The sequence below is a fragment of the Marmota flaviventris genome, chromosome 18 (assembly GCF_047511675.1).
Source record: "Marmota flaviventris isolate mMarFla1 chromosome 18, mMarFla1.hap1, whole genome shotgun sequence".
In the NCBI taxonomy this organism is placed as follows: domain Eukaryota; kingdom Metazoa; phylum Chordata; class Mammalia; order Rodentia; family Sciuridae; genus Marmota; species Marmota flaviventris.
The window spans coordinates 41053054-41066706 of NC_092515.1; the positions used below are offsets into that span (position 1 = coordinate 41053054).

Below are 13653 nucleotides of genomic sequence, written 5' to 3' on the forward strand. Positions count from 1 at the left end.
TAAATCAAATATAAAAAAAGAGTTGGAGATGTGACTCAGTAGTTAAACATTCATGAAGTTCGATTCCTGGTACTAAGAAAAAAATAATAAAAAAAGAGATGCTGTTGAGAATACTTTATCATATATTTCTTCCAGGTGTTAATATCTGCAAGTGGATAGTTTTCCTGGGTAGTTTGACCTCACTATATAGAACCCGGGCACATGGTTCTTGATCAGGTTTTTCTCTGAGGATTTATTTGATACCAAATTAGGGATTTGAAATAATGACTGTACATGTCTGCATGTACCTAGTTCTGGCCTTTAGTTATTCTCTACATGGGATTTTTATTTGTCTAATCATGATCACCTACCACCTAATCCATAATACATCCTTAAACACAATTTGAAACAAACTTGGATACAGATTGCATTACAAAAAATGACTTTGGTGATTTTGCCTCCTGTCTACTATTTTTGTTAGACAAAGAAGGCTCAAAACTCCCTCCTTTGAAAGTACATGTATGAAGACACAAATTGTTATGAATATACTTTGAATACAACCAGAGATATGAAAAATTGTGCTCTATATGTGTAATAAGAATTTTAATGCATTCTGCTGTCACATATAAATAAAAAAAATAATTTAAAAATATCCCTCCTTTCATTGTACAAGTCTGAGCTTTGAGGGTAACTGCATCAAGGTTGAAGTTTGGGAATAAATAATATATACAAATTAGGATGTAAAAGCTTAAAATTATCTTTTGAAATATATATTTATCTGTACAAAAGGTAATACATGCATCCATGGCTCAGAAAATGTGAGATTTTTCATTGGTGGTAGTCATGGCTCCTAAAATCATTCTGTTAAGAGCTGGCCACAAAAAATAAGTCTCACTGGCAACAGTGACTGCCTAATTCACTGTAGACTCGACCCACTAGCTCAAGTCAATATCTGGCTGACTACAGACCTAGAAGGTTTCCTATTTCTCTATGCACTGCATCTGCATGTGAATAAACACAAACAAATAATTAAACATGAAGCAAATATCAATAGGATTAGCTTGGCATGTTGGAACAAATCTTGATAAATCCGCCTCAGTAACAATACTCCAACTACAAGTCTATGAGAGGAATACAAATTCAGCCTATTGAAATATTGTCGTGTAAGGAGAGATATTTTAATAAAACTGCTCCTCAGTCAGTTCCTATTACTGAGGGACTAAAGCTATTGAGCTGCAGAACTTAGGCCAAAAAAGGGGATTTGGAAATGCAAATTAGAGATAAGAAGGTAATAAATGTCTTTTATTTCGCATCACACCATCCCAGATGCCAGGAGCTATTTTAAAGATGACTCTTAATAGTTGTGTGAAATTGGAAGCATACATACCCAGAATGGACATCTCTGGCACCGTAGCATGATAGGGTCCATTAAGAAACTCAGGTGCATTGTCGTTGATGTCTTGAACTTTAATAATAAATTCAGAAGGAGGCTCAAGAGGTTTGTTCGTCTCCCAGTCCACTGCCTGAGCTGTTAGGGTGTACTCAGCCTTTTCCTCTCGGTCAAGTCTCTTTATGGCATGGATATCTCCAGTAACATCATTTATTTGAAAGATTGTCCCAGCTCCATCACCTGAGAGGATATACTTGATTTTTTTACTTCCAGGATCCAGGTCTGTGTGTAGCTAAAAATGAAAAGTGAAGTTAGTAATGCAGCCATCTACAAAGTCACTTTTTAGTTAATTCCTGCTCATATATCAAATTGGTTCTTTTGAAAAGCAACCTCATCAATTTTTGCTAAGGGTGGCTGTACAAATAGTCAATACACTTGTAAGGTATCAATCAGAAATAAAACATAATAAACTTCATCTAAATAGGTTAGAAAAGGTTTTCTAAGGTGTTCTGACCTGTTTAATATACATTCAAACACATGCAGAGGGATAAAAAGGTCCAGATGAAAGTACAAAAATGTATGTATTCTTTTTTATTTTTGAATAGTCATTGAATGATATTTTTATTAGCTACATTTTATGAATCACTGAGTGATGAGAACTATGTGGATTACTTTTCATAATATCATTTCCTAAATTTTACAAAACTTGAGTTAATATTTCATATAAAATAAGAGAACACTGACATTCAACAGGGCAAGTCATCAGCTACCCAAGTTTCACACCAATGTATTCGAACATGGTAGTGCCAGTTTGACACACATTTGTCTGCTCTATTTATATAAACACAAACAATTCTAAGAACTTGAATTATATTAAAAACTACTGGCTTTTGTTAGACTTTGTTTTCTTTAATAATTCTTACAATTTACAGGATTTTCTTATAGGAAAATCATTTCTGTTTTATAGAGAAGAGCACTGAGGCCCAAATATGGGAGCATATTTTCCAAACTGGAATTCTCTGGGAAAAAAGACTTAACAGGAATCAAAATACATCTCAAGTCATGTCATAATTTTTTTTTTTTACTGGATAAATATTTATTGAGTTTATGTTAGCAGGCAAGTACTCTGCCTAAGACAGGTGCAGGTAAGTATGGGGGAAAAACAGAATCTCTGGTTTTAAAATTCTTACAGTTTGCTCTCAAGAGAGAGACAGGAAAATTCTAATATGTAGTTTCTCCCTTATATCATTTGACTCCTGTTTAAAAAAAAATAAAAAAGCACCAAAATAAAGGAAGAAAATATATGACTTTTGGGTTGCATTTTTTAAAAAATATTAATTTATTGAATTTGAGCTTCAAAATGTTGCTTAAGCACACATATTTCTCATTTAACTCAGTTACCTAACTGCCAATACAGTTCCAAATATTGCACCTTGAGATTTCTATTTTCTTTCTTTCTTTATTTTTTTTTTTTTTTGAGATTTCAAATATTAGCTTAAAAAAATACTGTCTTGTGTGGAAAAAAAAAGAAACTCCTAGAAATTCAAAAGACACTGATCTTTCCCAGGAATCCCTTTTATTCATAACTGGCTCTATCACTTTCCTCACTAATTTGAATTGTATTTAGTGCTTCAATAAGTGAAAAGAAAGGGTTATAAAAAAGACATAAAAGAGCAACAAAGAATCCAAATGCATCTCGATTTCCTACTTTACTTTTGAATATTTTAAAAAGTTAAAGCATAAGATTCCATCAAATATTTATTGAATCTCAAAGTGTATCCCTTTCATTTATTGTATTAAATTTATGAACAAGAACAAATATTGAAATGCCACTTTATCTTAATGAATGTGGGATTATAATTCATTAATGTGATATTAATCCTAATTTATGATCATTTTAATTTATGTGCATTTTAACATTTCCATTAGCATTTTTATTAAAAAAAGGAAATTTGAATAATATATCATTCATGGAAACTTCCACTAACGTACAAGCCATTTTTGGAACACAAGAGATATTGGAATGTGTCATTCTTGTCCACAAATTTTTGCTAATTAACAAATAAGCCATTCAAATTGGTTTTATTGTTACTTGTTTGTACCATGTTTTCTTTCTAACTACCAATAACCTCTGATTAGTAAATTGTGTTATAATCTAAGATTTTGATGTTTCTTTGGTTTAAAAATAACTAAAGAGAAAGAAGGAAAGCACAAATTTTGGAAAGAATAAAAGACAAAAGTGAGATTCAGTTCTAACTACATGAACTTATTTATACATTTACGAATAAATGCATATTTATTAGAATTTCAGTTTATTTTTTGGCTACAATATACGGAAAAGACATTTACCCTGCACAATTGATCTTAGACTCCGATACTATCCATCTACTTTAAACGTATTAAAACAAGGAAGTGGGCCACATTGAGAGTTTAGTAACTGAAACCATCTTGATTTCAAAACATGTTCTATTCCAAAAACATGTTCAATTCCACATAAACATTTAAAACTACTTGTTGTAATGGAGTAAAAAAAAAAAAAAAAAACTCTATTGAAAAACAGCTATTATACATACAGTAATCCAAACAAAATTTTTTCTTGGTAAATATTGTATGCATCCTCTTCCCCCGCTCACCAGAAACTCATTTTTAACTCATCATGATAAAATCTAGATCTCTAGGCTAATAATAGCTTTGGTAGAGAATATTGCATTTCTGTATTCATTCTTTCATCCTCTCTCTCTCTCTCTCTCACACACACACACACACACACACACACACACAAACACACACACACAATTGTTGTTCAGGTAACAGATTTGAAATTACTAAGAAAAGATTATGGGTGTTAAAAAAAAATAGCCATACACAGAGACAGCAAAGGCCCATAAGTCTGGCCCTCCAAAGTATTTGAGGTACCTACTTATGGGCTGTTACTTTTGCTGTTTGTTGATCTTCACATTTCTGACAGACCTGCTCACTTCAATGCAGCAACATTGTCACTGTCAGTTTACCCCATGCAAGGACTCTCTCTCTCTCTCTCTCTCTCTCTCTCTCTCTCTCTCTCTCGTTCTCGCTCTCTCTTTCTCTCTGTGAGAGTGTGAAGCCAAATACACCCCAAGGCTTGGAATGTTCACACACTGCACATCATCTGGAGAGTGAGCTCTGTCTCTCCCAAAGGATGCCTCTGCTAATTAGATAGAGCAGCCTAAGACCATGAGCACATCATCCTAGATAGGGGAGAACCCTTGAGCTGGCTGTGGTACCAGAAGACCTCATCTATTCCTTAGTAAGCAAGTAAAGAGCACTCCTTGTCCTTCTATAATCTTAGGGGTTTTGGTTCAGTATCAAGCAACTTGACACGGTCTCTGTTCTCAAAGACACATAGTTTTATGAGAAAGAAATACAAATAGAAATTTTAGGGGATGTATAGTTATGCTGCTGGTGATTATGTATTGATTAATGTCTGGTAAACATTTTGTATATACATATATGTATTCTCATAATAATACTGAGACCATTTCCCCATTATACCCATGAAATGATTGAGATTCAGAGGTTTTCGCAAAAGAATGCTCTATCAACAAGTAGCATTTTTCTTAAATCAGTGCATTATAATTATACAATGGTGTGCTTTATTATGCCATATATATGGCATAGACATATATATAAAACATGATTTGATCAATATTATTCCCTAGTACCTTCCTTTTCCCTCACTTCCTCTCTTTTCCTAATCTGCTTGCTTTATTCTTCTGATCTCTCTTCAATAGTAATAATAATAATAATAATAATAATAATAATAATAATAATAATAATTGTTATCATTATTAATGAGTGCATTACAATTCTAAAAAGAAGCAATCTTATCAGCACGTTTTAGAGTTCAACATTTAAGTGCATGCCCTAGGAGCTACAACATAGAAAAAACAGGGGCTCTGACAACACATAGAAATTTTACTTAAAAATGGTTAATAAAGATCTCATTCTAGAGAAACTACAAATGAGGTAAGATGGCACCAGACTATGCAATCGTGAGACCAAGATATAGAATTTGAATTTTCCTATAAAAGAGACACAAGACCATAAAGAGAGAGATTTCAGAAAGGAGCTTGCTAATGACATAATAATGCTTTTTGTTTGTTCTTTTGGTTTTTTTAGTAACATCACAATGGTTGGTAAGTATTTACTAACAAACATCATGGAAGCAAAGAGAAAGAGGAAGTCAGAGAGAAAACTAACACACTAACTTACAAAGCAGTCTCAATTCTGATTGTGTGTGTGTGTGTGTGTGTGTGTATTCGTATGTGTGGTACTCAGGGGCACTCTACCACTGAGCCACATCCCCAGCCCCTTTTTTGTATTTTATTTAGAGACATGGTCTCACTGAGTTGTTTAGGACCTTGCCAAGTTGCCAAGGCTGGTTTGAACTCGAGAACCTCCTGTCTCAGCATCCTGAGTGTCTGGGATTACAGGTGTGCACTAGTGCACCCAGATCAATTCTGATTCTTAAGTTCAGGCCAGCATCCGAGACCTGTATGATCAGATGAATTCCCAGCCCCTCTTCCCACTCATTGTAGCCTGGAGGGGCACAAAGTACCAGATGTGCAATGGTGATCAAAGCCTTTCATACTAAGTCTTCAGTTTCAGAAATCATAGCCTGGCTGCACAAGAATTGAGCTGAATTGCAAGTGTGAGCATCATTACACTCTCATCATCTTCCACATATTTGCATAACACCTCCCAATTAAAAGACAAGTTTATACTAGAAAAGTCGTAGGAAGATGCATTAGCATTTCATTCTCCTTTGTATTCCCACTGCCTAGTATCATGTTTGTCATATTGTTGGAAGCTCAATAAATATTTGTGCCGTAAAGTGCCTGTAAAGGAAAAGAAGGAAATCACATTTCTCATTTTGTTTTCAAAACAATGATTTGAAGAAGGAATCAAAGACTTTTACAAAAGTTAGACCCAAGGATCTAAACATCTTATATGTGGTAAACACAAAGTTCTCAATTTCTTCAAATTATGTATTCAAATTTAGAAAATAACAACATAGGAACTAAAAAATAGTAGAGGGGCTGATTATTATGGGAAGGATGGACAGATGAATAGATAGATGGATGATGGATAGATAGTAGACAAAAGACAGGTGCAACTTACAATCATATATCACCATTCTCAATCCAAGTAAGAACATACATCCTTCTCATGGTCACACTCTATTTGTCATCACAAAAGCAATCAAACAAACAAAAGCCTTTCCTCCTCTAGCATAGGATTCCCCAGGATACTAAAGTCATCACGCAGCACATTCTAGAGAAGAAGAGGTTACACTCTGAAATTATTTTGATATCGAATTATGATCCAGTTATCAGAGAAGATCAGACTGGGCCATTCTGATCACCATTTTCTCTACAAGGAGATAAGGACTAGGATTGAGTCAATTATCTAGAAATGATATAACGCTGGCTTCAGAGCTTATCAAAAAGTTTCACCCATCCAGAAGGACATCATCAAGGAGTCTCTCCAAATTCCTATCTTCTTCTCAAGCAGTATCTAAGTTACCAAGAGAAAATCAGAATTTTTAGAACTCAAAGGGTTAACAGGGATTATGGCAATATAAGTCATTTATTGATCTCATTTTTTTCATAAATCTGACCTCTTTTGTAGAAGATAGTAAGCTTAGTACTATTAAATCAACTCCAGCCCCAACCACTTATTCTTAATGCTTTAGCATTAAACAAAGCATCATGTGATGGTGGGAGACAGGATGTTACGCTGGACTGTACACTTCATCAAATGTCTCTATGCTGAAATGTTTTACCTAGTACAGTAAAAATGAATGATCCAAATTATGTTTCATTTACTCACTCCAGTCTTAACAAGTTGCAGAAACAAATTCCATCATAAAACTAAACAGCAATAAAAGACCCCAAAATTTAGCTAACTAAGATGGAGTTGAAAATATGTAATTATGCTTATGGCCATATACTTCAGGGAAGTATTTGTTCAGTGAAATAATAGCAGTTTTCAAAGTAATTCTCATGTAAACAACTTACCCCTAATTTAAGAGGTGAAATGTTAAAGAAGGAAAAATCTCTTATTAAATGAAAATAACACAGTATGCTGCAGTGGAAATTTTCTGCTTCAGAAAAAATTATGTACACACAGGCACACACACACACACAAACTTATATACCCATATATGTATTTTTCCAGTGTTCATAACAAGCAAATTTGTAGTATTCTTACAACCCAGACGTGTGTGCTTTGTAGTCTGTGTCAGTTACTGGTGTGAATATGGAACATCTGGGACCTGGTCATGGGGACAGGTGACCAGAGAAATAGAAAATTGGAAGTGAGTCTAAATGAGCTGCTGTTTTTGATTGCTGACACTGGAAAATATGGTCAGAAAGAGGAAGGCATTGCTTGCCATTTTTTTAAATGGCTAATCTCTACAAAAGCAGGCCTTCTATGTGTGTTATTTGCACTCTACTTAACAATAAGCATCGTACTCTCAGCACATGTGAAATGCTCATTAAAGTCTACTTCTTCTATCTGCATGGAAATTACCTCAATGTCCTACACTTTGAAAGTGATTACATATGATGAAATGCTCAGTTTCCTTTAATATATTGATTTTCTCAAGCCCAACAATTAATAAGTGGCTGAATCAGTTATAACCTCTTCAGGTAGATACCTGGTCATGCATTTTAGCATGATTCTATAGTGACTATCAGCAAAATTTAACTAGTTGGTCTGGAGACCTTCTGAATTCCTAAATGAGAAGTAGAAAGAAGAAAGAAGTCTCCCTGGTTGGTCTCTAACTAGCAGTAGATTTAGTATATACATTTAGAAGCCATGTATATAAAGCCACACACCTTAGCTACAATCTCTGAACCAATTATTTCTATAAAAATTTGAAATAGAGTCTACACAGCAACAGAAAGACAGTTTGTCCCACTAATAGAAATATAAATGGATACTCTGGCAAGAGAGACAGGTAGGCTCTCTCAAAAGACTTCCCAAGCTGACATTCATGACCTTGGCAAATTTGTTACCAGCCTCCTTCTGGATCAGTTTTACAGGTTTGGCAAACAGGATGGGTAAGCCCTATAGCAAATCCATTGCTCTCATGTAGACTTCAATGAGTCACAACTCTAAGATTTGTTTTAAAAATAATTGAAAAGCAATGTATCAACTTTAAAGAGCATTTCTAGTAATCAAAAATACTTACGATGATGAGCAAATAATAATAATAATAATAATAATAATAATAATAATAATAATAATAATTAAAGGCCCATGTACAGTGAAGGCAAATCATTAATACTGATGGAATTCAGAAAAAAAGGGATTTAGAAGAATCAATTTTGTAATGATGTCAGATAATAATATTAATGTGCTCCATTTGATTTAAACTGTCTTAAAATACTCCAGGAAGTCTCAAATTTTATATACTCAAACTTTCTCTTTCCATTCCCATGCAGGGGTGGGTTACAATATTTAACCAAAGAACTATAGAGGGGGAAAAAAGGAGTACACTCTCCTTCTCGGAAACATCTTTATTAATATCTGTCTATCTATCTATCTACATATATATGCTGATAACATTTTAGTTAAGATACTAAATCATATAGACTTGAAAGTCAGTGTGTTTCTCTACAGCAACCAAAGATTTAAAGAGTTTATAGCTCAGATAAGAGCCTGAAAAGAAATAGAATTAAATTGAAACAAGCTACAAGTTGTTGAGGAATTCACTTAACCTATTCAAGATTCAGTTTCTCTAGTTAAAAATGTTTTAATAATAATAGGTAGTCTTAAAGTTTTGTAATATAATGCTGTTAAGGGTATGATATATTCTAGTAACTAAGATACTCAAATAAAATTCTCTATAAGATACTCTCTTGTGGATTAAGTTTAGGAAATATAATGATGTGTTTTTCCCTCCCTGGAACTGTTTGCCAAGAAAAATATATTTAACCACAAATTCTGAGACAAAATTCAATAGGTAGTATATATTCAGAGTAAAGATAAGAATGCAACATTTTGAGTTAAATATTCTGAGTTCAACATTTTGCTCCCATTGGACAAATGACATAATAATTGAATACTTGACAAACATTCACACTTGCAATAAGCAATAATAGTAGATATATTTAGAAGTGTTTATTTATTGTTTCTGCATATTTATAAGCATTGATGTGAGAGTGAGTGGTCCATATGCATTCAGTCAGTGAATAAATGCTTTAGTGGGTAAGAGGGGACAAAGAATAATAATGGACCAATTACTGAAAAGAGATTTGTGAGAATGGATTATGTAGTAGATGAATGGTATGTATGTATGAATAGATGTATGTTTGTATGCATCGATGGGTGAAAGAATGTGTGGATAAATTGGTTGACAAAATAATTAAGAGAAAAAAAATAACTAGATGAATGAATTTATTGAAGAAAGAATGCATGGATAAAGGCAATAGTCAATAAAGGGATGTTTGATAATATAATTCTCAGCTACTATTCCATTTATATTCTCAAACACTTTAAATATTTTGAGTTGATGGATGAATCAACAGATGAATTAACAGGTTGGTGAGTGGCTAGGCTGGAAGGACCACAAAGTTTCTCACTAAAAAGTAGATCTGGGGAAAACATAGCAAATCATTCTATCTCAGAGCACTATTCCCCATCTTACACTAAAGCAAACTTAATCATTGTAAATTCAATTATGAATTTTATGAGATCCTTACATGAAGGTCTTCATGCATATTCAGTTTTTAACAAATATCTTTTTTAAATTTCGTGAACATCTCCTATGTGTATATGGAGAGAGGGGGAGATAAAAAGATAGATAATAGAGATTAACATATCTACCCATCCCCCCAGGGGAGGGGAGAGTTATATGCCAAATAAACACCCAATATAGTAACACAGGAGGTAAATAACAAGGATGAAGACACTCAGAATTATCAGCCAAACAAAAGAAGATGATTTAAGAAGGTATTTGGATATATAAACAGATATAACAAAGCAAGTCACAGTGGAACATCCAGTTTTACTGTTGAAGAGTGGGAAAGGCTGAGAGAAGTTTTCATCAATGTTCTTTATTTTCAAAGAACTTGACTACCAGAGTTCTAATAGGAGTTGAAAATATGAGATAGATTTCTGATATAGAAATCATAGTCACTTGATAAATAGTATGCATCTTATTATTCAAATAAGTAAGTAGATCACAGTGGGAAAGAACATAGTGGATAAATAGAAGTCATCAACTGATTCTGAAATTCTATATTGGTAGTAAGGGAGTGTGTGTGGGGGGGTAATCAAAATGCCATAAACTCAGAAGAAAATTACAATTGAGATTTAAAAAGAAATACAGCTGGGTGTGGTAGGTACACCTGTAATCCCAGTGGCTCTGAAGCCTGAGGCAGAAGGATCCTGAGATCAAAGCCAGCCTCAGCAATGGTGATGTACTAAGCAACTCAGTGAGATCCTGTCTCTAGTAAAATATAAAATTGGGGTGGGGATTGGCTCAGTGATTTAGTGACGTGAGTTCAATCCCTGGTATCCAAAAAAAAAAAAAAAAAAGAAAAAGAAAAAGAAATACATAAAACTAAAGTTTTGTTTGGGCTCTGGAACAGGGGTGTGACAGTGGTAAATGATGTTTTTTGTATGGCTAAAAAGCCTGATAATAGCCTGGCTGTGTTACCTACACCCACCCCTTAAGCAAGAGAATCTGTCTCATTGAAAGCCTTTTAAGAATGCAGAAGCTCAGAACCAAAATTCATATTTAATGGAAGCAATCACATTTTCAAGTTTCAGCCATGACTACTCAATGGGTGGATGAGTGGGTTTATAGATAGCTGGATGCATCAGTGGGTAAACAGGCTGATAAGAGAATTAAGATGAGAAGAAAGGGAAATGAATGGTTTTATTGAAGAATGCAGAGTGTGTGAAAGAGCAGACAAGGGAATGGCTTACTAAAGAGCTTCTCAAATAGCCCTCCTTTGGATCAATGAGAATCAAAGGAACTGGTTTGAATCACAACTACCAGATATAATCTTCCACAAATACTTTAATTTTCCCTATATTGGTTTCCGTTTGTGAAAATGATATTGACAAGGGCAACTCCACTGTCATGAAAAATCTTCTCAGACTGATGCAAGAATAAGATAGCAATGAAAACTTTTTTGTTTGGTTTTTTTTCCCACTCCTGCACTCACAGTATCATTATAACTATCATGCAAACTTGGAAATGGAGACTAACATACTGTCAAATTATCAGAGATAATGCTGATGATACAGCCTACAATGCTGTTAATATATATGTGTGTGTGTGTATGGTGTGTGTGCATGCGCGCTCACAAGATGGGTGCACGTATGTGTGTGTACTTGTGAATATGCAGGTTTCTCCCCTCCACCTCCATTCCACAATGACACCTGGAATCTGGCTGAATAAATATCAAACAACACCAATAACAGGAATGCAAAGAAATCCTGAAAACTGAGGATGCTCTTACTGTTTCACAGAACAAATAGATCTTTGGGAAACATATATATCTTCTATATTAATAATACTATTAGTGCTTTACAAAAGTAAATATGGTATTTGTTTCATTTTTGATCATAAACAACAAAAAATAATTCTTTCAAACCCACTGTTGGAGCTTAAATGTTTTCCTTCAAAATACACAAGTTGAAGCCCTACCAGAACAGGACTGTGTTTAGAGATAGAAACTTTAAAGAAGTGATAAAGTTAAAATGAGGCTATTTCATTGGCTCTAATCCAATTTGACTGGTGTCCTCATAAGAAGAGGAAATTTGGGCACAGAGACACTAGGTATGGGTCTGTAGAGAGAAAGGAACACACGAGGACCCAGCAACCAGGTGGCCAACTGCAGAGCAAGGATTGGGGCTTCAGAAAAATCAAAGCTTCTGAAATCATGATTTTGGACTACTAGACTCCAAAACCTTAGAATGATAAGTTTCTTATGTGTAGGCTACCCATTCCATGATAATTTGTTATGGCAGCCCTAGCGAACTAATACATCTTCCTAAGGCATTCCAGCTATTTATCAACAAATGCCTCACTGAAGCAAATGGCGGCTGCAACTTGCAAAGATGCTTCCCTAAGATTTGATGCTAGCTGTCAGAGGAGGAATAACAATCTTTAAAAATAGCCATGCCCTAAATTTCCAGACTCTGTAAACATGCTGCCTTACTTGCCAAAGGAACTTTGAGATGTGACTAAATGAAGGACCTGGAAGTTGGGCGATTATTCTGGAGTATCCAGGGAATCTCAATATAATTAATCACATAGGTCTTTGAAAAACAAATGTTTTCCTTTGGTCAGAGGAAGACATGGCTGTGGAAGAATGGTCAGAGAGATGCAACCTTGCTAACTCAGAAGATACAGAAGTGGATCCACTAGCTAAGCAGTGTGGGGGTGTTCAAAAAGATTAAAAGGACTAAGAAACAGATGTCCCTTCCCAGAGTCTCCAGAAAGGAATACAGCTCAGTGACACTCATTTATCTTAGTCTGTGAAACCTGTGTTGTTTCAGACCTATATGACTATAGGATAATAAAATTGTGTGATTTTAAGCCACTAAGTTTGTGAAAATTAGTCCAAGAAACAATAAAGGATCAATAAGCTAGTTTTCATAAAATTTTTGAAATGTTAACATGTTGATGCATCAGGCAGCTAGTGACTTTGAGTGAAACCGTATCCTTTTTCTTTCTTTTTTTTTTTTGACAAAAAAATAAAGAAGTATGGGATTACTTTTCAGATATTCTCTAGCTCAAACAGCCTGTGACTATTTAGACACATCCTTCCTGTTTGCATAGCTATTTGACATTTTCAATATATGACCATGGAGGCTCCCACAGAAAATAGACGCTAGCACAGTTACCCAGGCAAAGGAGATAACCTGTTCATTTGATTAATCAGTCATTCCTTCAAGGACATTAATAGAAAGTTTCCCTACCCACATATATTATATTCTTTTATTTCATTTAATTATCACAACAAACCCAATGAGGGCATACTGAAGTCCTTAGCTTACACATTACAGAAAGTGGGAATAGGAGATTTAGGCAGTTGTTCAATATCATAGGAAGCAATCAAAGGAAAAATGATACAAATCCAAGTCTATCTGCCACTCAAGCTCAGGCTTGTCTTGCTGTTTCAATATTGGGTGCCAGAACCAAGCATGGGGCTGGACAAATGAGATAGTACTTGCAACCAAAGAATTCACTGTTCACAAATACCTGGTGTTTAGTGACT

General features: G+C 34.4%; 1 protein-coding gene across 2 annotated transcripts in view; it reads right to left on the minus strand.

Moving 5' to 3' along the window:
- Positions 1 to 13653, minus strand: part of Cdh8 (cadherin 8) — a 345035-nt gene that overhangs the window by 240380 nt on the left and 91002 nt on the right. For both annotated transcript variants that reach the window (XM_027939092.2, XM_071604093.1), the window contains exon 2: positions 1367 to 1661. In XM_027939092.2, coding sequence (XP_027794893.1) covers positions 1367 to 1661 — 295 coding nt within the window. The remainder of the gene's footprint in view (positions 1 to 1366; positions 1662 to 13653) is intronic.